Source organism: Pelecanus crispus, chromosome 29 (assembly GCF_030463565.1).
Source record: "Pelecanus crispus isolate bPelCri1 chromosome 29, bPelCri1.pri, whole genome shotgun sequence".
NCBI classification, from domain to species: Eukaryota; Metazoa; Chordata; class Aves; order Pelecaniformes; family Pelecanidae; genus Pelecanus; species Pelecanus crispus.
Window position 1 is genome coordinate 1001299 of NC_134671.1, and position 27330 is coordinate 1028628.

Sequence of the window (27330 nt, forward strand, 5' to 3'; positions counted from 1 at the left end):
GCTGAGGAGAAGGTCTCCTGCTCAGGCCATGCAGATGGGCGCTGAGGAGAAGGTCTCCTGCTCAGGCCATGCAGACGGGCGCTGAGGAGAAGGTCTCCTGCTCAGGCCATGCAGACGGGCGCTGAGGAGAAGGTCTCCTGCTCTGAGACCACGCAGACGGGCGCTGAGGAGAAGGTCTCCTGCTCAGGCCATGCAGACGGGCGCTGAGGAGAAGGTCTCCTGCTCTGAGACCACGCAGACGGGCGCTGAGGAGAAGGTCTCCTGCTCTGAGACCACGCAGACGGGTGCTGAGGAGAAGGTCTCCTGCTCTGAGACCACGCAGACGGGCGCTGAGGAGAAGGTCTCCTGCTCAGGCCACGCAGACGGGCGCTGAGGAGAAGGTCTCCTGCTCAGGCCATGCAGACGGGCGCTGAGGAGAAGGTCTCCTGCTCAGGCCATGCAGACGGGCGCTGAGGAGAAGGTCTCCTGCTCAGGCCATGCAGACGGGTGCTGAGGAGAAGGTCTCCTGCTCAGGCCATGCAGACGGGCGCTGAGGAGAAGGTCTCCTGCTCAGGCCATGCAGACGGGCGCTGAGGAGAAGGTCTCCTGCTCAGGCCATGCAGACGGGCGCTGCGCAGGTGTGTCCGGTACGAGGGACAGCGGCTCAAGGGACACCAGGAGCAGGAGCGTCTGGCACGAGGGAGGGCGGGAGTGGGATGTCCGGCACCAAGGACACCGGGGAGGAGACGCAGCAGGAGCAGGGGGTCCGCTACGAGGGACACCACGAACGAGGGACGCCGGGTGACGCCGGGCTGGGGGGACACTGGGGAGCGCTGGGTTGGGGTGCGCGGGGTCCTGGGGGTCCCGGGCCGAGGGTACCGGGCGGGTGCGGGGTCGTCCCGGGGGTTCCCCGCCCCCTCTCCCCCCGCGCTGCCTCCGCCGCTTTCGCTTTCGCTTCTCAACGCGGGATCTGCCCGGCGCCCGGTGACGTCCGACGCGGCTCGGGCTGCCATTGGCGGGCGGGCGGCGGCGGCGCCAATCGCGGAGAGGGGCGGGGCTTGAGCCGGGGCGCAGCTGGGCGGGTCCGTGCGGAGCCGGGGGGGGCGGGGCTGGGGCTGGGGGTCCTCGGCGGGGCGGCGAGCGCGGGCGGGGACCCAAGAGGCCCCCCCCGGGGAACGGGACCCCCCTGCGCCCCCTTCCCTGCGCACCGGCACACTTCCCCTTTATCCCCCCTCCATCCCTGCGCTCCGGCCCCCCCTGGACTCCCCTTCCCTGGGCACAGGGAGCCCCCCCCCCCCCGGGCACAGAGCCCCCCCAGACCTCCCTTTCCGACCACCCCGGTCCCCCTCCCCGGGTACCAGCCCCCCCGGCACCCCGCTGGGCGCTGGACTCCCCTTTCCCGGGCACCGGGACTTCCCCGACCCCCCCGGACCCTCTTCCTGGTCCCCCGGACCCCCCCGGATGGGCTTTCCTTGACAGCAGGACCCCCTGGGCCCCCTTCCCGGGCACCCCAAGTCTCCCAGCCCCCCGATTCCCTGAGAGCAGGACCCCCCGGGCTCCCCTCCCTGCCCGAGGCCACGGGGGTGGCTCTGCTGGGTGCACGACCCCACACCTGCCCGGTACCCTCGGCCTGGGAACCCCCAGGACCCCATGCACCCCCTACCCAGTTTGGGCCAGCCTCCCCCACCCACTGCCGGCGCAGCCGGAGGCCCTGCGCTCCAGGAGCAGCACGCCCAGCGCCGGAGGACTGCAGTGTTTATCATCGACATCACGGGATTCCAGAGTGGCGATCTGTCTCTCTCGCCTCTTTCTTCCTTTTCCTTTCCTTTCCTAAGCATTTGGATTAGAACCCACGGTGCTGATCGCTGCTTTCCTGTCCGGGTTGCCTCCTTATTCACATCAACAGTTGGCCAAGTCTGAGACTAAGATTGGGCCCAGCCGCACCAGACTCCTCTCTGGAAAGGAGCTTGGAAAGCAAGGGGGTCTGTTCTGAACCTCGGGACCCAACGGGAGGGTCCCCCTTATCCCCTGCATGTTGGGCTGTTTTCCAAGTTCAGGTTAGTGTTTACTGTCAATAAAGTGTTTAATTGATCGTTTGGTGTCGTTCCACCTTAATTTAGCCCAAGGGAATTACAGAACCTCCACCATCATCTCTGGACAGTGCAGTTCGGGTTGTGACAGTGGGTGAACTTCTCATTCTCCACTGCTTTTAAAATCAAGCACCACAATTGTTAGCATTTGTTTTTTAATTTTGAGCTTGTAACTGATTTTGTGCACCAGGAACTGTACACGCGCAGAAGCAATAAATGCTGGTCCCCACCCTCCCATGGGCTGTGCCCCCTCTCCTGGTGCCTGGGCTGCTCTCGCAGCCTCGGGTCGAGGGCTCTGCTGGTTTTGGCTGGGCCAGAGCTGATTTTCTTCATAGCAGCCCCGTGTGCTGCACCCTTCAGGAGCTGTCGTGTGCACTAGGGCATCGATCGTCCCCGTGTGCTCGGCGCGGGTGAGGCTGCACCTCGAATGCTGTGTTCAGTTTTGGGCCCCTCGCCACAAGACAGCTGTGGAGGTGCTGGATGGTGACCCAACCCCTTCCCTGGGCAGCCTCTTGCAGTGCTTGACAACCCTTTCAGGGAAGAAGTTTTTCCTAATATCCCATCTCAGCCTCCTCTGGCACAACTTGAGGTTGTTTCCTCTCGGCCCATCTCACCTTGAACATTTCCAACGATGGAGCATCTGCACCTTCTCTGGGCAGCCTGTTCCAGACTCTCGCCAGCCTCATCGTAAACCATTCCTTAGGTCCAATCTCCATCTCCCCTCTTTCCATTTCAAACCACGGCCCTTGTCCTGTCGCTAGACCTGGACTGGGACTGTAGTCGTGAGCTGCTCACAGCTCGGTGGGCCCGTGTGACGTCGGAGAGGGGAGAGACACCACGTACGGGTGGGTGCACGATGGAGGGGTGGACCTGACCGCTGCAGCCATGGCACAGCCCTTTCACCGTTCTGAAAGATGCGCTGGAATCAAGCGAAGCCTCTCACGTATAAAGGACAGTGGCTGCGATATGACGAGGGGGAGGCCGGGACATTAATTAGATCACACCCAGGGGAGTGCCACACGCTTCCCATGGCAGCAGTGACAACCGGAGGGTGAGCGCGTGGCTTTGGTGCCCGAGACTCCGCAGCTGGGCGGGACGGCTCCCCCCAGCCCCTGCAACCCAGCCGGCTCCTCTCCAAAGCAGCTCTGCTTTATTTTGTACAAATCTGCATCCCGACGGGAGCAGCCCCCTCCTCCTGCCCTGCCGCTGGGGCAGGAGCCAGCCCCTGCTCCTTGCAGCCCATCCCCGGGGTCTCTGGCCGTCCTGCACCAGGAGAGCGCTGCAGCAGGCGGCTGTAGGGCCCACAGCAGCTCCGCAGCTCGGTGGGTGTCCCTGTCTCGACCACAGCGCCGCGTTCCAGCACCACGACACGGTCAGCTGCCTCCAGCATCCGCGGGCAGTGGGTGATGAGCAGCACCGTCCGGGCTCCCCCGCTCCGCACCCACTGCTGCAGCTGCGGGAGATGCCGACACCCCTCAGCACCCGCTGTGGGGCTGGGACCCCTCACCCCAACGCCTCCCACCACTCACCGTCGCCTTGCCCTCCCCATCCAGCGCGCTGGTGGCTTCGTCGAGGATGAGGACGGTGGGTTGCCGCACCAGGGCCCGGGCGATGGCGATGCGCTGCTTCTCCCCCGCTGAGAGCTTCCCCCCTTTCTCCCCTACGTCTGCGGGGCAAAAGGCAAGGGGGTGAGCAGGACCTGGGTGCCTGGGGGTCCCCCACCAGCCCCTGGCACTCACCGGTGTCAAAGCCCCGGTCCAGCACCGAGATGAAGCCCAGGGCGCCAGCGGCAGCAGCGGCCGCTTTCAACTCCTCGTCTCCGCAGCCCTCCAGCCCGAAGGCGATGTTGTCTCGGATGGTGCCAGAGAAAAGCACGGGCTCCTGCCCCACCAAGGCCACCTGCCCCCAGGCACAGGCTGAGCCTGGGCGCTGCTCGGTGCAGTTGTGCTGCCCGTCTGCCCGCCGCTGCCCTCACCTGGCGGTGCAGGTAGCGGTGCTCGTAGTCCCGCAGCGGCACCCCGTCCAGCAGCACCTCCCCGGCCCCGGGCTCGTAGAACCGCTCCAGCAGCCCCGCGCAGGTGCTTTTCCCGCTGCCGTTGAGTCCCGCCAGTGCCGTCACCTCGCCAGGGTGCAGCTCGAAGGAGACGTCCTGGGTGGGGGGGATGCAGTGGTGGTGCTCAGGGACACCCCTGTCCCCTCCTTGGGGACCCCTGCGCCGCCCCACCTCCCAGCCCTACCTGCAGGACGAGGTGCTCGGGGCGCATGGGGTAGGCGAAGGAGACGCGCTGGAAGGCGACGTGGCCCTGCAACGTGGCGGGTGCCCACGTGCCTCCCGTGTCCCCGGTGGGTTCCCGGTCCAGGTACTCCAAGACCTTGCGGCCGGCTGCCTCTTTGCTCAGCAAGTCACCGTGGCCAAAGACCAGCGCCTGCGCAGGACAGAGCTGCTGGCACCAGGGATGGGGACAGACGGACATGGCAGGGGGGACGGGACATGCGTCGCGCGGTCTCACCCCCACGTGGCGGCCAACTTTAGCCTGGTAGAGGAGGAAGGTGACGAGGCTGCCGGCAGTGATGGTCCCCTCGCGGAGCTGTCGGTGCCCGTGGCAGAGCACCAGCACCTGCACGGCCAGCTGCAGCGCCTGTGGGGATGGGGGTCAGCAGGTGGGGCGGGGAGGGACAGGGGTGCCCAGACACCAGCGTCCCTCCTGTGCCCGTCTCACCCGCCGGACGAGGGTGAAGAGCGCCTGCTCCACATCCATCCGGTCCTTCAGCCCCAGCTTCTCGGCCAGCGCCTGGCTGTGGCGGTGCTCCTCCTCCTCCTCCCCAGCAAAGGTCCGCACCGTCTCGATGGAGGAGACGGCCTCCTGCACTGCTGCCGCTGTTTTGGCCGTGGCGTCCAGCATGGCTCGCTGCAGCGCCTGGGTGGGGGTGGCCACGTTCAGCGCCCGTGGGGCGGCAACAGGACATCCCCACGGGCCTGGCCCTGCCAGTCCATCCCCGCCATCCCCAAACCTCTGTTCCCCCACCCCAGGGTCCCCACACCACTGTCCCCATCCCTGCCGCCCCCACCCTGTCCCCACTGAACCCCTCCCCACCATCCCCTCCACAGTCCCCGCTGTCCCCACCAACATGTCCCCATCCCACCATCCCATCCTGTCTCCCTGTCCTCTCCCCACCATCTTGTCGCCATCATTCCCATCCCCACCGCCCCATCCCATCTCCACCACTCCCATTCCCACCATCCAGTCTCCCTGGTCCCCATCCAGCTATCCCATCCCCACCATTTTATTCCATCTCCCTGTCCTCATCCCACCCTACCATAGCCACCATCCCATCCTGTCTTGTCCCTTCCCCATCCCTGCCATCTTATCCCCATCCCATCTTGTTCCCACCATCCCATCCCCACCATGCCACCCCTCCAGGTCTTCATCCCATCCCGTCTCTCTGTTCCCATCCCACCATCCTGTTCCCACTGTCCCATTCCATCCCCACCATCTCATCTCCCTGGTCCCCATCCTGCCATCCCATCCCCACAGTCTCATCCAGTCCCCACCATTCCCATTCCCACCACCCCGTCCCCCTGGTCTCCATCCTGTCCCCTCCATCCCATGCTGTCACCACCCCGTCTCCACCATCACCTGGTACCGGGCACTGTAGACCTTGTGTGCCGTGACGGTGAGGGGCACCTCCAGCAGCGCCAGCAGCGCCAGGCGTGGCGAGAGCCCCACCATGAAGCCACCCAACCCCAACACCATCACCAAGCTCCTCAATGTCACGTTGACGCTTCTCGGAACTGCCCAGCACAGCAAGGGCACGTCGTTGGCCAACCGGGCAGATAGTTCGGCTGCAGGGCAGTGAGGGGTCAGTGGTGGGGTTGGCGGTCTAAGGGGGGAGCGTGGGGTGTGTGTGATGGTGATGGGGACCCCCCCTACCTGCCGGTGTCCCCTGGAAGAAGGCCAGATCCCGGCGCACCAGGTTGGAGAAAAGCCGGTAGCAGGTGCTCAGCTTGAGCCGGGCTTGCGCCAAGAAGAAAAGACCCCCGCGGCAGCCGGCAAACAGTGAGCTGGGGGTGGGGGGACAGACACAGGGACCCCCCATCAGCCCAGTCATGGGGGCCAGACAGACAGACAAGGGGGACACAGGGATCCCCACCTGCCCAAATCAGCAGTGAGGACCAGGCCGACGGTGAAGGCGGTGAGTCCATCCCCACGCTTGACGGCGTCCAAGGCTTTGCCAGTGCAATACGGCCCTGCGGTCTCACCTGGAGGGCCCCGGTGGATGGGGAGTCAGCACGGGGGGTGGTGACAACGCCAGGACCCCACCCCACATCGCCACCACTCACCCAGCACGGCCAACACCAGGAAGAGGAAGGCGCCACCGAGGACAGGCCACTCGGCCCACGCCAGCGCCAGCAGCCGCCCCACGGCCACCGGTGACTTGGTGCCCACGGCCTCGTCGGGTGCTGGCGCGGCCCAAGCCAGCAGCACCGCAGCGGTCGCACCGTGGGTCAAGGCCAACCAAGCCGGTGCGGCCGTGGCCAGCAGCGCTGGTGTGGCACCGTGCGGCACCAGGAGGCTCCGGAGGGTGAAGAAGGCAGCGGGGGTGAGGCTGAGCACGACGGTGGCTCCCTGGGGACCCCCCGGTGCCAGCAGCCGCCCGGCCGTGATAAACACCGGCAGCCGCAGTCCGGCTTCCAGCCAGGTGGCTGCTGGGCCCAACCGCGCCAGCGCCGGGGCCAGCCGGGCCAGCGCTGCCAGCACCACCAGGTCAGCCAGGAGCAGGAGGCAGGCCAGGCGGACGGCGGGGAGCAGCGCCATGGCTGGGGGTGCTCACCAGCAAAGACCAGTGCTCCCAGCGCCGCTCCACTCGGCTGCACTCGGCGCCCTAGGGAAGTCACCAGTCAATACCAGTGCTCCCAGTCCAGACCCCCACTCCCATCCTGGATCCCCAAGACCCCGCCAGGCACCCTGGGGTGCTCACCAGTCGACACCAGTGCTCCCAGTCCAGGCCCCCAGCAGCTCCAGTCCCATCCGGTACCTCCCAGCAGGGTCCCGCCGCGTCGCCTTTTGGTTTCACTTTCTCGGCCCCGCCCCCTCCGCCCATCGCCCCGCGCCATCTGCCTTCGCCCCGCCCCTCCCCCGCCCCGACCACGCCCCTCTGCCTCGCCCTCCCCCCCCCCCGCGCCGCGCCAAACTGCTCCAGCTCGATCTGCCCGGCAACCGATGACGCCGCCGTCTCGGCCAATCAGCGCCGCTCGCTCGCCCTGCCTCCCCCACCCCCCCAGGACCCCCTCGGGCAGTGACACGGGGGATGGGGACCCCCGGGGCCCCCCCCCGACGGTTCCCGGTGCCCGGTGCCCCCCCAGGGATGCCCGGGCCCCCCCGCAGCGTCTCGGTGCCCCCCCGGCGCCCGGTGCCCGGGGCTGGGCCATGCGCGGCCGCCGCCGGTCCCGCCCCCGGGCCCGGTTTCGCTTTCCGAGAAACGGCGGCGGCTGCCGGGAGAAGGGTCCCGGGATCAGGAACGGGAGCAGACCGGAGCGGGGACACCGGGACCGCACCGGGCACACCGGGGCACACCGGGAGCAGGACGGGGCACACCGGGACCGGACCGGAGCACACCGGGACCGCACCGGGCACACGGGGCACACCAGGACCGGACCGGAGCACACCGGGACCGGACCGGGGCACACCGGGACCGCACCGGGCACACGGGGCACACCAGGACCGGACCGGAGCACACCGGGACCGGACCGGGGCACACCGGGACCGCACCGGGCACACCGGGACCGGGCCGGGGCACACCGGAGCGGACGATGGGGGCGGCCCCCGCCCGCCGCCTCCTGGCCCTGCTGAGCCCCGAGCGCCGGCGCTGCGCGGTGGTGGCGGGGCTGATGGCGGCCTCGGTCCTCGGTACCGGGGGGGGGGGGCACCACTGGGCGGGGGGGCAGCACCCAGCTTCGGGGGGATGCTCTGAGCAGGGGGGAGGGGGCAGCACCCAGCTTTGGGGGGCAGCACCAGCCCCTTGAGCTCACACCGTGGGGTCCCCCCCACCCTGGCCCGGGGAGGCCCCTGTCACCCTGACGCTCTGTGTCCCCCCCCGGCAGGGGAGGTGGCCGTCCCTTACTTCACGGGGCGCGTCACCGACTGGGTGGCCGGCGAGGATGAGGTGGCGGCCGCCTGGCCCATGGCCCTGCTGGGGCTCAGCAGGTAGGACGGTGACACCGGGGATGTCACGTGGCGGGGGGTGACACACGTGTCCCCACGCTAAGCCACCCCGGTGTCACCACCGCAGCGCCATCACCGAATTCACCTGCGACGTCACCTACGCGGGGACACTGAGCCGGGCGCTGGGACGTCTCCAACGTCGCGTCTTCGCCGCTGTCCTGCGACAGGATGTCACCTCCCTGCAGGTGACGGGGACCGGGGCAGTGACAGCGCGGGTGACGGGGGACGTGGAGGCCACCCACACAGCGGTGGCCGAGGCACTCAGCCTCTTGCTGTGGTACCTGGCACGGGGCGTTTGTCTCCTGGTCACCATGGCATGGTTGTCACCCTGCCTGGCCTTTGTCACCCTCCTGTCACTGCCCGTCCTCCTGCTGCTGCCCCGGGCCGTCGGCAAGATCCAGCAGGTACTGGACACCCCCCCCCCCACGGTCCCTTGTCACCTCCCTGTGCCCACTGTCACCTCTCCATGCCCAGTGCCCCCTGCAAGTGCCACTGTCCCCTCCACATGCTCTCTGTCCCCTCCTTGCTCCCCTGCCCCCTCCCCATGCCCACTGTCCCCTCCCTGTGCCCACCGTCCCCTCCCTGCTCCCTCTGTGCCCCCTGAGGTGACACTGCTGTCCCCAGGGTCTGTCACGGCGGGTGCAGGAGGCGCTGGCGGGTGCCACCGAGGTGGCGGTGGAGACCTTCCAGGCCATGGCCACCGTCCGCAGCTTCGCCCACGAGGCCGGGGCGGCCGAGCGGTACCACCAGCGCCTGCGCCAGGTCTACCGGCTGGAGGGGAAGGAGGCGGCCACCTACGCCACCACCCTCTGGGCCAGCGGGGTATGGGACGGGGACGCGGTGGCACGGGGACAGGGGACATGGGCATGGGCACAGGGGTTGGGGGACGTGGTGGTGTTGGGGCAATGGGACACTGGGATGCGGTGTCATGGGGACATGGTGGCGTGGGGCTGGGGGACATGATGATGAGGGGACATCAGGACACAGGGTGTACAGCAGCACAGGGCCTCTGGTGCATAGGGGCTCGGTGACATGGGGGATGCGACATCTCTGGGAACACTGGGGGAATGAGATGGCACAGGGGAGGTGATAGAGCAAGGCCGGGACCTCGGTGTCCCTGTGGAGAGGTGGCCATGGCGAGGGGGGTGATGGGGACACCCCCCCCGGTGGTGTTCCCCAGCGGTGACCTCCCTGCGGTGTCCCCAGTTCTCGGCACTGGCCCTGAAGTTGGGGCTCCTCTGCTATGGGGGACAGCTGGTGGCCATGGGGACCATCACCACCGGGGACCTTGTCACCTTCCTCATCTACCAGATGCAGTTCACCGAGGCTGTGGAGGTGAACCCGAGGGGACGCCGTGTGCCCAGTGTCCTTCCTGCCATGTCCCCAAGCCCGTTCCCTGTGTCCCCACGTCCCCCCCACTGTGTCCCTGTGCCACTCCAAGCGTGTGCCCATTGCCACCCATGTCCCATTCCCTCCCTGCCATGTCCCTGTGCCCATCTCTCCGTGTGCCTGTGTCCTCTCTGCCTTGTTCCTGTGTCCCCTTGCCATGTCCCCTGTCCTGCCCACCACGTCCTTGTAGCCCCCATGTCCCCACACCCTCCTGGCCATGACCCCATGCCCATTTCCCATGTCCCCATGTCCTCCTGGACACATCCCTGTCCCTGTGCTCTGTGTCCCCAGGTCCTCCCCTCTGTGTCCCCATGCCCTGCCATCTCCCCATGGCCTCCCTTGCCATGTCCCTGTGTCCCCTGCTGTGTCCCTGTATCCTCTCTGCCACATCCCCACGCTGCTCCCACCATGTCCCTGTGCCCTCTGTGTACCCACACCCTCCCAGTGGTGTCCCCATGCCCATTCCCCATGTCCCCACATCCTCCTGGATGCATCCCCGTCCCTGTCCTCCGTGTCCCCACACACTTCCAGCTGAGTCCCCGTGCCTGTTCCCCATGTCCCCACACCCTCCCCGCCACGTCCCCTCTGTGTCCCCAGGTCCTGCTCCGTTACTACCCCAACATGACCAAGGCCGTGGGCTCCTCAGAGAAGATCTTTGAGTTCCTGGACCGGGAGGAGCAGGTGGCACCCACGGGGACACTGGCACCCGATGTCCTGCGGGGCCACCTCCAGCTTGAGGATGTCTGGTTCTCCTACGCTGAGCACCAAGAGCCCGTCCTCAAGGTGGGCATGGGGACAGGGTGGGGGACGTGGGGACATGATGGGGACACACGGTGGGGAGTGCATGGGGACACAGAATTGGTGAGGAGGGTGTGGGATATGGTGGGGGCATGGCAGGTGGACATGGGGACACGGTGGGGAGGGCATGGGGACACGGAGATGGTGGGAAGGGTGTGGGGACATGGTGGGGGGACAGAAGGACAGTGGGGACGTGGCAGGTGGACATGGGGACACGGTGGGGAGGGCATGGGGACATGGACGTGGTGTGGAGGGTGTGGGGCCATGGCAGGTGGACATGGGGACACGGTGGGGAGGGCATGGGGACATGGACGTGGTGTGGAGGGTGTGGGGCCATGTGGACAGAGTGGGGAGGGCACAGGGGAGGGCCAGGGACATTGGGGGAGAGGGCACGGGGGTGTCACGTCTGTCCCCCCAGGGCGTGTCCCTGGAGCTGCGCCCCGGGGAGGTGCTGGCGGTGGTGGCCCCCCCGGGGGCGGGGAAGAGCACCCTGGTGTCCCTGGTCCTGCGCCTGCGCCCGCCGGGGGCCGGGCGGGTGCTGCTGGACGGTCACCCCCTCCCTGCCTACCAGCACCGCTACCTGCGCTGCCAGGTGCCACCACCGCCCCGTCACATGATGTTCCCAAAGGGCCCCCCCCCCCACAATCCCGGTGTCTCCATGGGTCCTCACTGCCACCCCTGTGTCACCAGATGTCCCCAAAGGGTGTCCCGTGTCCCCCCCATGTCACCACCTATCCCCACCATGGCCCTGCCACCACCCTGAATCACCACATGTCCCCACTGTGTCCCCAGATGTCCCTGCTGTGTCCCCACCATATTCCCACTGTCCCCACTACATCCCAAATGCATCCCTGTCATGTCCCCACCTCATCCCCAGCTGTCCCTGACACATCACCAGTGGTGTCCCCAGCCATCCCTGTGGTGTCCCCTGCCATGTCCCCCCCCTTGGCCCTGCCACATCCCCACTGCATCCCCAGCCATCCCTGCCATGTCCCCAGCAATGTCCCTGGCCAGCCCCAACACGTCCCTGCCACGTCACCACTGCATCCTCAGCTGTCCCTGCCACATCCCCACCATGTACCGACCGCGTCCCTGCCACATCCCTGCCGTGTCCCCCGTTCCCCAGCTGTCCCCTCCGCCGCAGGTGGCCGCCGTCCCCCAGGAGCCGGTGCTCTTCTCCCGCTCGCTCCACGCCAACATCGCCTACGGGCCGGGGGGCTGGAGCCGGGCACAGGTCATGGTGGCAGCGCGCCGGGCGGGTGCCCACGCCTTCATCACCCGCCTGCCCCGGGGCTATGACACAGGTAGGAGGTGTCACCCCCTCGCTGTCCCCATGGTGTCCCTATGTCCCCACCCTGACCCCCGTCTCACGCAGAGGTGGGCGAGCTGGGGGGGCAGCTCTCCGGGGGACAGCGGCAGGGGGTGGCCATCGCTCGTGCCCTGGTGAGGGACCCACGTGTCCTCGTCCTCGATGAGCCCACCAGCGCCCTGGATGCCGAGAGCCAGCTGCAGGTGGGAGGACACCCGTGTGCCCTCGGTTCCCCTGTCCGGCAGCACCCCAGTCCCCGAGGGTCCCCTTGGTCCCCAATCCTATGGTCTCCAGTTTCAGTGTTTCCTGGGTCCCCCTCCTCCCCCATCCTTGTCCTCTGGGTCCCTCTCCCAGCAGACCCCTGGTCCCAGCAGCGTCCCCCTTGGTCCTCTCTTCCAGTCCCTGGCCCCTGTGTCCCCTTGGTCCCCAATCCCACTGCCCCCTGGGTCCCTGGCACTTAGGTCCCCTGGATCCCCAATCTCAGTTTCCCCTGAGTCCCTGGGCCCCACATTCCCTGGGTCCCGCTCCCAGCAGACCCCCGGTCCCTGGGAATCCCCTGCCTCCCCTCTCCCAGTGTTCCCCTCCCCAAGTCCCTTGTCCCCATGTCCTCCTGTTTCCCAATGCCAGCAACCCCTGGGTCCCCTTGGTCCCCAGTCTAGGTGTCCTGTGGGTCCTGGGGCCCCCATGTCCCCTGGGGCCCTGCTCCCCTTGGCCTCAACTCCCCACATCCCCTGGATCCCTGGTCTCCATGTCCCCTGGGTCCCTGGTCCCCACGTCTCCTGTGTCCCCACACCCGGGGGTCCCCACTGACGATGCCACCCGCCGCAGGTGGAGCAGGAGATCTTCGGAGCCAGCGGGGCCGGGCGCGCGGTGCTGCTGGTGACGGGGCAGGTGGCCCTGGCCACGCGGGCGCAGCGGGTGGCCGTGCTGGAGGGGGGACGACTGCACGAGCTGGGGTCCCCCGGGGAGCTCCTGCGCCCCGGCAGCCACTACTGGTGCCTGCTGCAGGGCAGGGGACAGGGGGGGACAACAGGGGATGGGGACCCAGGGAAGGAGGGTGAGGGACAGCAGAAACTGGGGAGAGGTACAGCAGGGGATGGGGACACCAAGAGCAGGGATGGGGGCACTGAGAACATGGACGGGGACACCAAGAGCAGGGATGGGCACACTGGAAGCTATGACGGGGACAGCAGGAGCAGGGATGGGGACACCACAAACCAAGGTGGGGACAACAAGAGATGGGATGGGGACACCGAAAGCTGTGACAAGGCACCGTGAGAGCTGTGATACGTGAGTGCGGGTGCCAGGCCGGGCACGCTGCCATGTCCCTGCTGTGTGATGGCGACCATGGGTGCCAGCGGGGCTGGTAACTGGCAGGGCTGGCCATGGGACACAGAGTTTGAAATAAATCCTTCTGTTTGTACCCAGGATGTGTTGGATGACCCCGGAGCTTGGGGGTGCAGGGATGGGGGCTGAAATAGGGGTGCAGGGATGGCAGCAGCAATAGATTGGCCAGGTGGGTCCCTCTGCCCCTGCTGGGACAGAAATTTGCACAAAATAAAGCAGAGCTGCTTTGGAGAGGAGCCGGCTGGGTTGCAGGGGCTGGGGGGAGCCGTCCCGCCCAGCTGTGGAGTCTCGGGCACCAAAGCCACGCGCTCACCCTCCGGTTGTCACTGCTGCCATGGGAAGCGTGTGGCACTCCCCTGGGTGTGATCTAATTAATGTCCCGGCCTCCCCCTCGTCATATCGTAGCCACTGTCCTTTATACGTGAGAGGCTTCGCTTGATTCCAGCGCATCTTTCAGATCGGTGAAGGGGCTGTGCCATGGCTGCAGCGGTCAGGTCCACCCCTCCATCGTGCACCCACCCGTACGTGCCCTAGTGCGCACGACAGCTCCTGAAGGGCGCAGCACACAGGGCTGCTATGAAGAAAATCATCTCTGGCCCAGCCAAAACCAGCAGAGCCCTCGACCCGAGGCTGCGAGAGCAGCCCAGGCACCAGGAGAGGGGGCACAGCCCATGGGAGGGTGGGGACCAGCATTTATTGCTTCTGCGCGTGTCCAGTTCCTGGTGCACAAAATCAGTTACAAGCTCAAAATTAAAAAAAAAGTGCTAACAACTGTGGTGCTCAATTTTAAAAGCAGTGGAAGATGAGAAGTTCACCCACCCCCATGGCTGCGGGCGGGCAGCGCAGCATCACAAGCTCTCTCCACAGGCAGCTCCCAGCCTCCTCCAGCACCTCTGGGGCCAGCTGGGGAGAGGGCAGGGGGCCGCATCCAGCCACGAGCCGGCCCCTCGTCCAGCAGTTAGGTCCTGATTCCTGCAGGGACGGCAGGAAGAGAAGTGACACCCACGGCCACCTCCCTGTCCCCAGCTCTCTGCTCTGGGGGTCCTGGTGCCCCCCTCCTGCAGCCCGGGGTTGCTCTGGCTGCGGGTCCCATGGGGGAGCACAGAGAGCTGGGGACACCCCATCCATCCTCCCGGTCCCACACCGTACCTGTGGCCGAGCTGCCAGAGCCCCCGTCCGTGCCTGCGAGAGAGAAACAGCCGTGAGCTGCCAGCCCCGTGCTCACTACGGGCACGCTGCACGTGCCAGCAGCCGGCCCGGGGGCCACGGCCGCGCTGGCAGCCACTGGGAGAGCAGGATGGTGCCGCGAGCACTGGAGAGGAGACACGACCTCTGCCATACGTCCCCGCTACGGGGCTTTAGACAGGGACAGCACAGGGAGCACGGGGGTTGGGAAATGCTGGCAGCAGCCAGAAACCGCAGCCACGAGACCGCCCCAGCACTGCGCAGCGCCTGGAGCCAGACCTGCCCCCAGTACTCACCTGACGCTAGGCCATAGCCCTTCTTCTTCTCCTCTGCAGAGAGAAAGAACCATCAGCATCCACCGCGCGTCGCCGCCAGGCTCGGGGGCTCCCCAGAGCGCAGCGGCTCATGCCCGCAGACCCTCCCAGCCCCACCTTCCTCCCGCACCCCTCTGCCTCGCCAGCCCCGCTGCTTTACCCGATTTGTACTTCCAGAAGGCGAATCCGGCAACAACGGCGACGACAAACAGGATGGCAACAGCCACTGCCAGCACGATGGTGACCAGGTTGGACTCCGGCTCTGGGGAGAGCAGGGCCGTGAGGAGGGCAAGGGGAACCACCCCAGCCCACCGCTCCACGTGCCCAAGGCCACAGGGCTCACCCCACGCAAAGACGCCGGGCTTGAGCAGGCTGGCGTGCTCCACGCGGCACCGGTACTTCTCCTTCTCCTCCGGGCGGGCCTCGATGGAGGCCCAGGTGTAGTAGGTGCCGTCGCTGTTGGGCACGATGCTGCCCCGCTCCGTCTCCTGGTCCCTGATCTCCTCGTCCTTCAGCCAGCTGACGGTGATGGGCCGCGGGTAGAAGCCGTAAGCGCGGCAGTACAAGGTCAGGGTCCCATGCGCCTCCTTCCCCGACACCCGGACTGTGGGGGGCTCTGTGGAGGGGGTGGCGGTGAGGGCCAGCACATGCACCCACACCGGCCGGACCCCCAGGTCCCCATCTCGCCCTCACCTTTCCTCTCCAGCACGGCCTGCCCGTAGCTCACGTATTTCCTCAGCCACTCGATGCAGGTGTTCTCCAGGTACTGCTTCCACTGCTCAGCGACAGTCCCTGCAGCCTCCCACTTCCTCTTGGTGTTTTCTGCCGCTGCGTCCGCCGCGGTGAACGTCATCTTGGCTTTGTCAAAGGCGATGTAGTCCCTCCCGTTGTAGGCATTCTGATAAACCCCCCTGGTGCTACCATCCTCCAGGAGGTCACAGCCGTACATGGTCTGCCACGTGTGAGCACCTGAAACACAACCAGGGAATACAGGGCTGAGGGGCTGCTGCAGCCCTGGGCCTTCAGTGGGGCACGCACCCCCCGGCAGCACCCCCCACTCCAGCCCTGTGTGAGGCAAGGGGGGATCAGGCACCCGCAGGAGAGCTGTCCCCTCGACCAGCACCCGCAGTGTCACGGAAAGCCGTGATGCAGACCCCCTGCACCCACCCCCTGCACACAGGGCGTGGATGGGCTGGCACCCAGCCCCACGGCACCCTGGCACAGCGAGGGGCTCAGGTGGGTGCCAAATGCTGGGGCAGGGGACAAGGAGATGGGGTGGGGTGGAGGAAGCCCCTCTGGCTCTGGGATGGGGGGCCCTGAGCACCACAGGGAGGGCAAGGGGCTGGGAGCCCCTCTGCTTCTGGGGGTCTCGACTGCCATGGGGATGGCGAGGGGCTGGGACGGGGCGGCCAGTCCTGGGATGGGGTCCTGGGCACTGCGGGGTGGGGATGCGCTGGCCTGGGCTGGGCAGGAGCCCCCCCCAGCTCTGGGCCAGGGGATCCCAAGCACTGTGGGGCTAGCTCAGGGCAGCTGGGACCCCCTCGGGATAGGGGGACAGGGTGGCTGGGAGCCCTCTGACAATGACACCGGGCAGCCAAGGGCCGGCACAAGCCGCGACAGTAGCGGGGGGCAGGGCAGGATCTTGGGGGTGTTGGGAACTCTCCCATCCCACGCAGTCCCGTCCCAGCCCCACGGAGCCCCACAACACCCCGCACTCACCCCCACTCTGGTTGTAGTAGCCCCGCAGGGTCTCCAGGTCCACACGGTAAACCTGCTGATGGCTCTGTACCTTCTGGGTCTCCCTGTCCCAGTACTGCTGATCGACGTTGGCCGCAATCCAGTCCGCCCGGGGCACCATCCTCCTCGTCTCGCTGTCGTAGCGCACCATGGGGTTCCCATCCACGTACCCCACGATCACAAACTGTGGCACCCCCGGGCTGGGCTCCGTCACCCCAGTATAGAAGTAGCGCAGGGAGTGGAGCCCTGCGGGGACATGGGGGGAGGGGGTGAGAAGTGGGGGGCAGCGGGGCTGGGGGGCACAGGGGTGAGGGTGCCTGGGTGCAGGGATGGAGAGCGAGGCTGGGGGGGGGTCCAGGGGAGCAGATCGGGGAGGGTGGGGGGCAGCTTCCGGGGGGATGTGACTGGTGGGGGATGCTGGGGAGCAAGGTGTGTCCGGGAGGGGGGGCTGGTTCGCAGGGAGGGGAGCCCGGGGGGTCCTGCTCTCAGGGAATCGGGGGGCTGGGAGACTTGGGGTGCCCGAGAAGGGGGCCCAGGGGGTCCTGCTGTCAAGGAAAGCCCATCCGGGGGGGTCCGGGGGACCAGGAAGAGGGTCCGGGGGGGTCGGGGGGGGTCCCGGTGGCCGGGAAAGGGGAGTCCAGCGCCCAGCGGGGTGCCGGGGGGGCTGGTACCCGGGGAGGGGGACCGGGGTGGTCGGAAAGGGAGGTCTGGGGGGGCTCTGTGCCCGGGGGGGGGCTCCCTGTGCCCGGGGAAGGGGAGTCCAGGGGGGGCCGGAGCGCAGAGGTGGGGGGGGGGGGAAGGGGGTGGTCCCGGTGCCGGGGGGGGCTCCTGGGTCCCCGCCCGCGCTCACCGCTCGCCGCCCCGCCGAGGACCCCCAGCAGCAGCAGCAGCCCCGGGCCCAGTCCCGCCGCCATGGCTCCGCTCCGCTCCGCACGGACCCGCGAGCCGCGCCCCGGCTCAAATCCCGGCTCAAGCCCCGCCCCTCCCCGCGATTGGCGCCGCCGCCGCCCGCCGGCCAATGGCAGCCCGAGCCGCCTCGGACGTCACCGGGCGCGGGGCAGATCCCGGCTCCGCAGGTTGCGAAGCGAAAGCGAAAGCGGCGGAGGCAGCGGGGGGGGCGGGGGAGGGGGAGGGGTGGGGACCACGGTCACGATCGTCAGCGCCGGTTGCGAGGCCGCAGAGCGGGAGCTTCCCCCCGGCGCCTCCTAGCAGAGCTTCCCCGTGCCCATCGCCGCGGCCCCGGCCCAGCCCCACCGCAGGGACACCGACACGTGGCCGGTTCCCCTGAAAAGCTGACCGGGCCCCCTCAACCCCCTCTTTTCCCTTTTTATCATCACGACCGACACGACACAGCCTGGAATACTTCGCGTTACTTTGGGTCATCTGCCTGCTTGCGTCCCCTCGCAACCTCCTCTGCAGCCCCCGTCTATTCGCTGGGGGGCCGAGTGAGAAACAGAGAAGGCCTCGAGGCTGTGCCAAGGCTGCCCGGGTCCATCGCTGCGTTACCCACGCTGCTTTGGCCACAACTCCCAAACGCCGCAGCGCATGGGGCGCCATGAAGAAAATCGACTCTAGCCCAGCCAAAACCAGCGCAGCCCTCGACCCGAGGCTGCGAGAGCAGCCCAGGCACCGGGAGAGGGGCTCCTCCCCGGGCTGCAGGTCGATATCTACTCCACCATGGATCTCCATGGGTGCAGGGACACAGCCTGTGTCACACCCTGGTCTGCACCATGGGCTGCTGGGGAACCTCTGCTCCGGTGCCTGGAGCACCTCCTCCCCTCCTTCGCTCACGTTGGTGTCTGAAGGTCATTGCGCTCACATTTTCTCACTCCTCTCTCCAGCTGCTGTTGCACAGCAGGGTTTTTCCCCCTTCTTAACTACGTGATCCCAGAGGCGCTGCCACCATCACGATGGGCTTGGCCTTGGCCAGCAGCGAGTCCCTCCTGGAGCCGGCTGGAAGCAGCTCCATCCAACACGGGGGCAGCTGTTGGCTTCTTCTCACAGAAGCCACCCCCGCAGTCCCCCGCTACCAAACCCTTGCCACGCAAACCCAACGCAGTCCCCAGCACGGGAAAGGACCTTTTGCCCTACCACCTCTGTCACGTGCTTCCCATCAGAGCTCCAGGCTTGCTGCAGAGATATGGTCAGCACTGTGAGCAGCTTGAACTCCTTGAGATCACGGTCGTTCAGGAACAGACAAGGTTCTTGGCCATGCACCACAATCCTGCAAGAAGAAGGAAAGACACCGCTGGTACCATCGGGTTAGCGGCTGTCCCCTCAAGCACCTGGAGGAGATGAGTGCTGCCTGCAAGGGACAGCCCCAGCACACACGTCCCACCAGGACCCTGCCCGGCCCACTGCAGGACGGTCGCCCCACGGCCCCGGATCACAACGGGACTCACGTCTGGTTGAAGCTGCTACCATCCACCCACTCCAGGCGCTCGCCCCGTCTCCGCAGCCCAACCCAGTAATCATCGCTGCCCTTGAGGCGCAAGACAAACTCCTGGGTAGGAAAGAGAGAAGCCAACAGTCGGGACCTGCTGCCAGCCCCACGCGAGTCACTGTCCCAGCCCCACGCTGCTCCCTGCCGGCCTCGCAGGCAGCCCCGGCCCCGCACTGCTACCCCCGGCCGTGGCACGGCAGCAGCTCCCACCCAAGGGCTGCTCCAGCAAGCTCCAGAGGCTTCTCAAGGAGCTCACCAGCACGGCCAGCGGTGCTGTTCCTGCTCTGCTCTGCCCCAGCCCTGCTCTGCTCGGGGGCCAGCCGAGCACCGCAGATGGGCAGACGCGCCCTGGGCTCCACGCTGCACCCCGTGCCTCCCTCCCTGCCTGCCAGGCCCCAGCCCACAGCTGCATCTCTGGCCCTACAAGCACCTCTCGCCTGCCCAGCACCACCCCCACGCCTGCACCCCACCCAGAACCCCCCGTCACCCCCACGCAGCCACAACAGCCCCCCACTCACCATCTCCCACCCCATCTTGAGCACGGCCAGCGAGGCCCCAAGGGAGGAGCACTGCTCCTGGCTCTGCTCCCAGCTCCCCTTCTCTGTCGAGAGGTAGTAGCAGACCTTGCGGTACCCAACCCAGCCCTCAGGACAGCCCAGCACCCCAGCCGCAGGCAGATCTGGGTTCCCTCCGTGCCTTCCTGCTGCAGAGGGAAGGGAGAAGGTCAGAGGATTGCGCTCCAGGGAGCAGGGGACGCAGCTCCGTGGGGCAGGGAAGGAGGCAGCCCCGGGCTCCCCCCACGGGCAGCCCCAAGTTGCTGCCGGGCACCGACGGGGAGCAGACACCCCAGGGCTCAACAGCCTGGGGCTGGGACCCGGGCACCCACGTCATTCAGCAGGGCGTTTGCGACAGGACAAGGAGGAATGGTTCAAGCTAAAAGAGGGCAGATTCAGACCAGATGTAAGGAAGACATTTTTTACGCTGAGGGTGGTGAAGCACCGGCACGGGTTGCCCCGAGAGCTGGTGGCTGCCCCAGCCCTGGGAATAGCCCAGGCCAGGGGGGACGGGGCTCGGCGCAAGCCGCTCTCGTGGAAGACGTCCCCGCTCACGGCAGCGGGGCTGCGCGCCCTGACCCTTAAAGGTCCCTTCCCGCCCGCACCATGCGATGGTTCTACGCCCGCGTACACCGGTTCCTCCGGGGGTACGGCTGGGGCCCCGCGGCACCCCCCGCACTGCCGAGCCCAAGGACAGCAAAGGAACGCCTCCGCGGGACCCCTTCTCTCCACGCGAAGCAGCAGCAGCTGCCGGCGCACAGGCGCATCCCAGCGCCCGGCGAGTTCCCGCTGCGGGCACAGGAGGGACAGCGCGGCCGAGCCCCCGCCACGGGCCAGGCCGCTCACCCCGGCGCTGGGGCGGGGGAGCCTGGGCAAAGCAGCTCCCGCCAGGCCGGTGCCCGAAAGGGCTCCCGACCCGACTGAGCCGGCCCGCCGAGGGGGCAGCGGGCCGCGGGCGGGGCGCGGCGGGCGGACACAGGGGCCGCGCCCGGGGCAGGGCCAGCCCGCCGGGCTCCCTTCGCCGCCCCCGCCCCCGCCGCGGGCAGCAGCGCGCCCACTGCGGCCCCCCGAGCGCCGCCGCCCCGCAGGGCCCCGGCCCCGGCCCCGGCCCCGGCCCCGCCGCCCCCCCGGCCCGGGGCAGCGCGGGGAGGAGCGAGGGGCGGGGCCCGCCTCGCCGCGGCTCGCGCGGCCCGCCCGACGCTCTGCCCAATCAGCGCGCAGGAGCGAGGAGTGGCGGGGCAGGCAGCCAATGGCGGCGGCGGCGACCTTTTTCCCGGCGCTCGGCGTCATCCGCCGGCGGGTGCAGCCCTTCGTCGCGTGGCGCCGGATCCTTGCGCCGGGCGCTCTCTTTTGGGCGGCGAGCCGCCATTTTCCACGCACGGAGGCATCGGGGGGTGCAGGACGCCCCGGCGCCAGCAGCCGAGGCGGCTGCCGTTCCTCCAGGCCGTTCCCTGCTCCCTCAGGCTGGTTTCTGCCCCGTTTTGGGGGAGTGGGGGGTTAGGGGGGTTGTGATGAAAGCCCCCTTCCGCACCAGTGTATCAGTCACTTTTAGAGTATAAAAAGGTAAGTTATTACTTAGTTAATGGTTAATACCCATTATTTCACGTCATACGCTGTGATGCAATGGCGTAGTGGAGTTTTACTGGAGATTTCAGTATTAAATAAAGCAAAGCCAGGACGGCCCGGCCCTGGAAAGATGGCCTTTGCTTCTCAGGAGTTGGAGCTGCCTCTGGAGATAAAGGATCCCCCTGCACGGCCCCGATGGTGCCAGCATCTGCCCCTCCGACACCGCCTTGAAACCCTCCCGGCATCGTGGATAATTAACTACAGCAAGACCGAGCCCAGGGACGTTGGCATCAATAGAAATGGATGATGCAAAAATAGCTACTCTGCAAGGTTTTACCGTGGTTAGTAATTGTTAGTGTTGGTGCTGGTCATCGCGGTGTCATGGCTTAGTGGAAGGAGGACTAAGGACTGGAGTGGGGGGATGGAGGCCATCGGTGCTTCAGGAGGGCAGAGGAGGGGTGTAAGGGAGAGTCTTGGTGGCACAGCCATTGCAGTTTGGGATGATGTCGAGAGCCTCTGGGTGAGGAGTAGGGGGATGGAAGACAAAGCAGATGGCGCAGTGGGTGTCCACTACCCATCGCCCAGCCAGGATGACAGCGCTGACGAGTTATTGCACAGGCAGTTAGGAGAAATCTCTGGATCAGTTGCCCTTGTCCTCATGGGAGCCTTCAATGCCATCAGCTAGGAATGCCATCCTGCTGTGACGAGCAGGTCTGGGAAATTCGTGGAGTTTGTGGAAGATGACTTCTTGTCACAAGTGCTCAGTGACATCCAGCCTGCAGCCCGTGGTGCAGCCCATGGTGAGGCAGCTGTGCCCCTGCACCCATGGAGGCCCACGGTGCAGCAGAGATCCCCCTGCACCCGTGGAGGAGCCCACGCCGGAGCAGGTGGGTGCCCGGAGGAGGCTGTGACCCCATGGGAAGCCCGTGCTGGAGCAGGCTCCTGGCAGGAGCTGTGGCCCCGTGGAGAGAGGAGCCCAGGCTGGAGCAGGACTTGTGACCCTGTGGAAGGGACCCACGCTGGAGCAGTTTGTGAAGAACTGGAGCCCGTGGGAAGGACCCACGCTGGAGAAGTTCACAGAGGACTGTCTCCCGTGGGTGGACCCCACACTGGCACAGGGGAATAGCATGAGGAGGAAGGAGCATCAGAGACGATGTGTGTTGAACTGACTGCGACCCCCATTCCCGTCCCCCTGGGATGGGGACACAGGGAAGGAGGGTGAGGGACAGCAGGAAATGCGGATGGGGACACCAGGGGATGGGGACACCAAAAGCAGGGATGGGCACACTGGAAGCTATGACTGGGACAGCAGGAGCAGGGATGGGGACACCACAAACCAGGGTGGGGACACCAAAAGATGGGATGGGGACACCGAAAGCTGTGACAAGGCACCGTGAGAGCTGTGATACGGGAGTGCGGGCGCCAGGCCGGGCACGCTGCCATGTCCCTGCTGTGTGATGGCGACCATGGGTGCCAGCGGGGCTGGTAACCGGCAGGGCTGGCCATGGGACACAGAGTTTGAAATAAATCCTTCTGTTTGTACCCAGGATGTGTTGGATGACCCCAGAGCTTGGGGGTGCAGGGATGGGGGCTGAAATAGGGCTGCAAGGATGGCAGCAGCAATAGATTGGCCAGGTGGGTCCCTCTGCCCCTGCTGGGACCGAAATTTGCACAAAATAAAGCAGAGCTGCTTTGGAGAGGAGCCGGCTGGGTTGCAGGGGCTGGGGGGAGCCGTCCCGCCCAGCTGCGGAGTCTCGGGCACCAAAGCCACGCGCTCACCCTCCGGTTGTCACTGCTGCCATGGGAAGCGTGTGGCACTCCCCTGGGTGTGATCTAATTAATGTCCCGGCCTCCCCCTCGTCATATCGCAGCCACTGTCCTTTATACGTGAGAGGCTTCACTTGATTCCAGCGCATCTTTCAGATCGGTGAAGGGGCTGTGCCATGGCTGCAGCGGTCAGGTCCACCCCTCCATCGTGCACCCACCCGTACGTGGTGTCTCTCCCCTCTCCGACGTCACACGGGCCCACCGAGCTGTGAGCAGCTCACGACTACAGTCCCAGTCCAGGTCCAGCAACAGGACAAGGGCCGTGGTTTGAAATGGAAAGAGGGGAGATGGAGATTGGACCTAAGGAATGGTTTACGATGAGGCTGGTGAGAGGCTGGAACAGGCTGCCCAGAGAAGGTGCAGATGCTCCATCGTTGGAAGTGTTCAAGGTGAGATGGGCCAAGAGGAAACAACCTCAAGTTGCGCCAGAGGAGGCTGAGATGGGATATTAGGAAAAATTTCTTCCCTGAAAGGGTTGTCAAGCACTGCAAGAGGCTGCCCAGGGAAGGGGTTGGGTCACCATCCAGCACCTCCACAGCTGTCTTGTGGCAAGGGGCCCAAAGCTGAACACAGCATTCGAGGTGCGGCCTCACGCGTGCCGAGCACACGGGGACGATCGCTGCCCTAGTGCACACGACAGCTCCTGAAGGGTGCAGCACACGGGGCTGCTATGAAGAAAATCAGCTCTGGCCCAGCCAAAACCAGCAGAGCCCTCGACCCGAGGCTGCGAGAGCAGCCCAGGCACCAGGAGAGGGGGCACAGCCCATGGGAGGGTGGGGACCAGCATTTATTGCTTCTGCGCGTGTCCAGTTCCTGGTGCACAAAATCAGTTACAAGCTCAAAATTAAAAAACAAATGCTAACAACTGTGGTGCTCAATTTTAAAAGCAGTGGAAGATGAGAAGTTCACCCACCCCCATGGCTGTGGGCGGGCAGCGCAGCGTCACAAGCTCTCTCCGCAGGCAGCTCCCAGCCTCCTCCAGCACCTCTCTGGGGCCAGCTGGGGAGAGGGCAGGGGGCCGCATCCAGCCACGAGCCGGCCCCTCGTCCAGCAGTTAGGCCCTGAATCCTGCAGGGACGGCAGGAAGAGAAGTGACACCCACGGCCACCTCCCTGTCCCCAGCTCTCTGCTCTGGGGGTCCTGGTGCCCCCCTCCTGCAGCCCGGGGTTGCTCCGGCTGCGGGTCCCACAGGGGAGCACAGAGAGCTGGGGCCACCCCATCCATCCCCCCAGTCCCACACCGTACCTGTGGCCAAGATTCAAGAACTCCAGTCCATGCCTGTGAGAGAGAAACAGCCGTGAGCTGCCAGCCCCGTGCTCACTACGGGCACGCTGCACGTGCCAGCAGCCGGCCCGGGGGCCATGGCCGCGCTGGCAGCCACTGGGAGAGCAGGATGGTGCCGCGAGCACTGGAGAGGAGACACGACCTCTGCCATACGTCCCCGCTACGGGGCTTTAGACAGGGACAGCACAGGGAGCACGGGGGTTGGGAAATGCCGGCAGCAGCCAGAAACTGCAGCCACGAGACCGCCCCAGCACTGCGCAGCGCCTGCAGCCAGACCTGCCCCCAGTACTCACCTGACGCTAGGCCATAGCCCTTCTTCTTCTCCTCTGCAGAGAGAAAGAACCATCAGCATCCACCGCGCGTCGCCGCCAGGCTCGGGGGCTCCCCAGAGCGCAGCGGCTCATGCCCGCAGACCCTCCCAGCCCCACCTTCCTCCCGCACCCCTCTGCCTCGCCAGCCCCGCTGCTTTACCCGATTTGTACTTCCAGAAGGCGAATCCGGCAACAACGGCGACGACAAACAGGATGGCAACAGCCACTGCCAGCGCGATGGTGACCAGGTTGGACTCCGGCTCTGGGGAGAGCAGGGCCGTGAGGAGGGCAAGGGGAACCACCCCAGCCCACCGCTCCACGTGCCCAAGGCCACAGGGCTCACCCCACGCAAAGACGCCGGGCTTGAGCAGGCTGGCGTGCTCCACGCGGCACCGGTACTTCTCCTTCTCCTCCGGGCGGGCCTCGATGGAGGCCCAGGTGTAGTAGGTGCCGTCGCTGTTGGGCACGATGCTGCCCCGCTCCGTCTCCTGGTCCCTGATCTCCTCGTCCTTCAGCCAGCTGACGGTGATGGGCCGCGGGTAGAAGCCGTAAGCGCGGCAGTACAAGGTCAGGGTCCCATGCGCCTCCTTCCCCGACACCCGGACTGTGGGGGGCTCTGTGGAGGGGGTGGCGGTGAGGGCCAGCACATGCACCCACACCGGCCGGACCCCCAGGTCCCCATCTCGCCCTCACCTTTCCTCTCCAGCACGGCCTGCCCATAGCTCACGTATTTCCTCAGCCACTCGATGCAGGTGTTCTCCAGGTACTGCTTCCACTGCTCAGCGACAGTCCCTGCAGCCTCCCACTTCCTCTTGGTGATTTCTGCCGCTGCGTCCGCCGCAGTGAACGTCATCTTGGCTTTGTCAAAGGCGATGTAGTCCCTCCCGTCATAGGCATACTGATAAACGCCCCTGGTGCTACCATCCTCCAGGAGGTCACAGCCGTACATGGTCTGCCACGTGTGAGCACCTGAAACACAACCAGGGAATACAGGGCTGAGGGGCTGCTGCAGCCCTGGGCCTTCAGTGGGGCACGCACCCCCCGGCAGCACCCCCCACTCCAGCCCTGTGCGAGGCAAGGGGGGATCGGGCACCCGCAGGAGAGCTGTCCCACCGACCAGCACTCGCGGTGTCACGGAAAGCCGTGATGCAGACCCCCTGCACCCACCCCCTGCACACAGGGCGTGGATGGGCTGGCACCCAGCCCCACGGCACCCTGGCACAGCGAGGGGCTCAGGTGGGTGCCAAATGCTGGGGCAGGGGACAAGGAGATGGGATGCGGTGGGGTGGGGGAAGCCCCTCTGGCTCTGGGATGGGGGGCCCTGAGCACCACAGGGAGGGCAAGGGGCTGGGACACTGGGGCTGGGAGCCCCTCTGCTTCTGGGGGTCTCGACTGCCGTGGGGATGGCGAGGGGCTGGGACGGGGTGGCCAGTCCTGGGATGGGGTCCTGGGCACTGCGGGGTGGGGATGCGCTGGCCTGGGCTGGGCAGGAGCCCCCCTCAGCTCTGGGCCAGGGGATCCCAAGCACTGTGGGGCTGGCTCAGGGCAGCCGGGACCCCCTCGGGATGGGGGACAGGGTGGCTGGGAGCCCTCTGACAATGACACCGGGCAGCCAAGGGCCGGCACAAGCCGCGACAGTAGCGGGGGGCAGGGCAGGATCTTGGGGGTGTTGGGAACTCTCCCATCCCATGCAGTCCCGTCCCAGCCCCACGGAGCCCCACCCCAGCCTGCACTCACCCGCACTCTGGTTGTAGCGGAACTGCAGTACGTCCAGGTTCACACAGGCAACCTGCTGATTGCTCCGTTGGATCTGGGTCTCCCTGTCCCAGTACTGCTGATCGACGTTGGCCGCAATCCAGTCCGCCCGGGGCACCATCCTCCTCGTCTCGCTGTCGTAGCGCACCATGGGGTTCCCATCCACGTACCCCACGACCACAAACTGTGGCACCCCCGGGCTGGGCTCCGTCACCCCAGTAGAGAAGTAGCGCAGGGAGTGGAGCCCTGCGGGGACATGGGGGGAGGGGGTGAGAAGTGGGGGGCAGTGGGGCTGGGAGGCACAGGGATGGAGAGCGAGGCTGGGGGGGGGTCCAGGGGAGCAGATCGGGGAGGGTGGGGGGCAGCTTCAGGGGGGATGTGACTGGTGGGGGATGCTGGGGAGCGAGGTGTGTGCGGGAGGGGGGGCTGGTTCGCAGGGAGGGGAGCCCGGGGGGTCCTGCTCTCAGGGAATCGGGGGGCTGGGAGACTTGGGGTGCCCGGGAAGGGGGCCCAGGGGGTCCTGCTGTCAAGGAAAGCCCATCCGGGGGGGTCCGGGGGACCAGGAAGAGGGTCCGGGGGGGTCGGGGAGGTCCCGGTGCCCGGGAAAGGGGAGTCCAGCGCCCAGCGGGGTGCCGGGGGGGCTGGTACCCGGGGAGGGGGACCGGGGTGGTCGGAAAGGGAGGTCTGGGGGGGCTCTGTGCCCGGGGGGGCTCCCTGGGCCCGGGGAAGGGGAGTCCAGGGGGGGTCGAAGCCCAGGGATGGAGGGGGGATAAAGGGGGAGTGTGCCGGTGCGCAGGGAATGGGGCACCGTTGCCCGGGAAGGGGGTGCAGGGGGGTCCCGGTGCCCGGGAGGGGCCTCTTGGGTCCCCGCTCACCGCTCGCCGCCCCGCCGAGGACCCCCAGCAGCAGCAGCCCCAGCCCCGGGCCCGGGCCCATCGCTCCGCTCCGCTCCGCACGGACCCGCCCAGCTGCGCCCCGGCTCAAGCCCCGCCCCTCTCCGCGATTGGCGCCGCCGCCGCCCGCCCGCCAATGGCAGCCCGAGCCGCGTCGGACGTCACCGGGCGCCGGGCAGATCCCGCGTTGAGAAGCGAAAGCGAAAGCGCCGGAGGCAACGCGGGGGGAGAGGGGGCGGGGAACCCCCGGGACGACCCCGCACCCGCCCGGTACCCTCGGCCCGGGACCCCCAGGACCCCGCGCACCCCAACCCAGCGCTCCCCA

General features: G+C 67.0%; 5 protein-coding genes across 7 annotated transcripts; 1 reads left to right on the forward strand and 4 right to left on the reverse strand.

Moving 5' to 3' along the window:
• Positions 1-2164: 2164 nt before the first annotated feature.
• Positions 2165-7117, reverse strand: TAP2 (transporter 2, ATP binding cassette subfamily B member). The gene is made up of 12 exons (XM_075725371.1): positions 7050-7117; positions 6412-6953; positions 6222-6330; positions 6002-6132; positions 5708-5913; positions 4790-4987; positions 4580-4708; positions 4307-4495; positions 4045-4218; positions 3809-3968; positions 3599-3735; positions 2165-3522 (listed from the first exon to the last, which is right to left on the reverse strand). Exons 2-12 carry the CDS (start codon positions 6884-6886, stop codon positions 3220-3222), a joined length of 2211 nt encoding a protein of 736 aa, XP_075581486.1. The 5' UTR covers positions 6887-6953; positions 7050-7117; the 3' UTR covers positions 2165-3219.
• A 764-nt stretch (positions 7118-7881) lies between these two features.
• LOC142596232 (antigen peptide transporter 1-like) lies at positions 7882-22477 on the forward strand. The gene is made up of 13 exons (XM_075725316.1): positions 7882-7978; positions 8173-8275; positions 8361-8697; positions 8918-9115; positions 9500-9628; positions 10280-10465; positions 10899-11072; positions 11625-11784; positions 11856-11992; positions 12618-13065; positions 14816-15202; positions 16447-16538; positions 22108-22477. The coding sequence occupies exons 1-13, from the start codon at positions 7882-7884 to the stop codon at positions 22330-22332; spliced, it is 2673 nt and encodes an 890-aa protein (XP_075581431.1). The 3' UTR covers positions 22333-22477.
• On the reverse strand, positions 14044-17304 carry LOC142596267 (class I histocompatibility antigen, F10 alpha chain-like). Its single transcript, XM_075725372.1, has 8 exons — positions 17223-17304; positions 16355-16618; positions 15329-15604; positions 14979-15251; positions 14796-14897; positions 14618-14650; positions 14286-14318; positions 14044-14108 (listed from the first exon to the last, which is right to left on the reverse strand). Exons 1-8 carry the CDS (start codon positions 17284-17286, stop codon positions 14095-14097), a joined length of 1059 nt encoding a protein of 352 aa, XP_075581487.1. The 5' UTR covers positions 17287-17304; the 3' UTR covers positions 14044-14094.
• Positions 17939-22162, reverse strand: LOC142596272 (C-type lectin domain family 2 member B-like). 2 transcript variants are annotated; one of them, XM_075725381.1, is made up of 4 exons: positions 20963-22162; positions 19334-19518; positions 18775-18875; positions 17939-18596 (listed from the first exon to the last, which is right to left on the reverse strand). In XM_075725381.1, the coding sequence occupies exons 1-4, from the start codon at positions 20964-20966 to the stop codon at positions 18371-18373; spliced, it is 516 nt and encodes a 171-aa protein (XP_075581496.1). In that variant the 5' UTR covers positions 20967-22162; the 3' UTR covers positions 17939-18370. The 2 variants fall into 2 exon arrangements, with proteins under 2 accessions (XP_075581496.1, XP_075581495.1); XM_075725380.1 differs by having other exon boundaries at positions 17939-18620.
• A 1053-nt stretch (positions 22478-23530) lies between the features above and the next one.
• Positions 23531-27048, reverse strand: LOC104025148 (class I histocompatibility antigen, F10 alpha chain). 2 transcript variants are annotated; one of them, XM_075725376.1, is made up of 8 exons: positions 26991-27048; positions 26095-26358; positions 25051-25326; positions 24701-24973; positions 24518-24619; positions 24340-24372; positions 24008-24040; positions 23531-23830 (listed from the first exon to the last, which is right to left on the reverse strand). In XM_075725376.1, exons 1-7 carry the CDS (start codon positions 27046-27048, stop codon positions 24021-24023), a joined length of 1026 nt encoding a protein of 341 aa, XP_075581491.1. In that variant the 3' UTR covers positions 23531-23830; positions 24008-24020. The 2 variants fall into 2 exon arrangements, with proteins under 2 accessions (XP_075581491.1, XP_075581490.1); XM_075725375.1 differs by having other exon boundaries at positions 26988-27048.
• Positions 27049-27330: the final 282 nt, after the last annotated feature.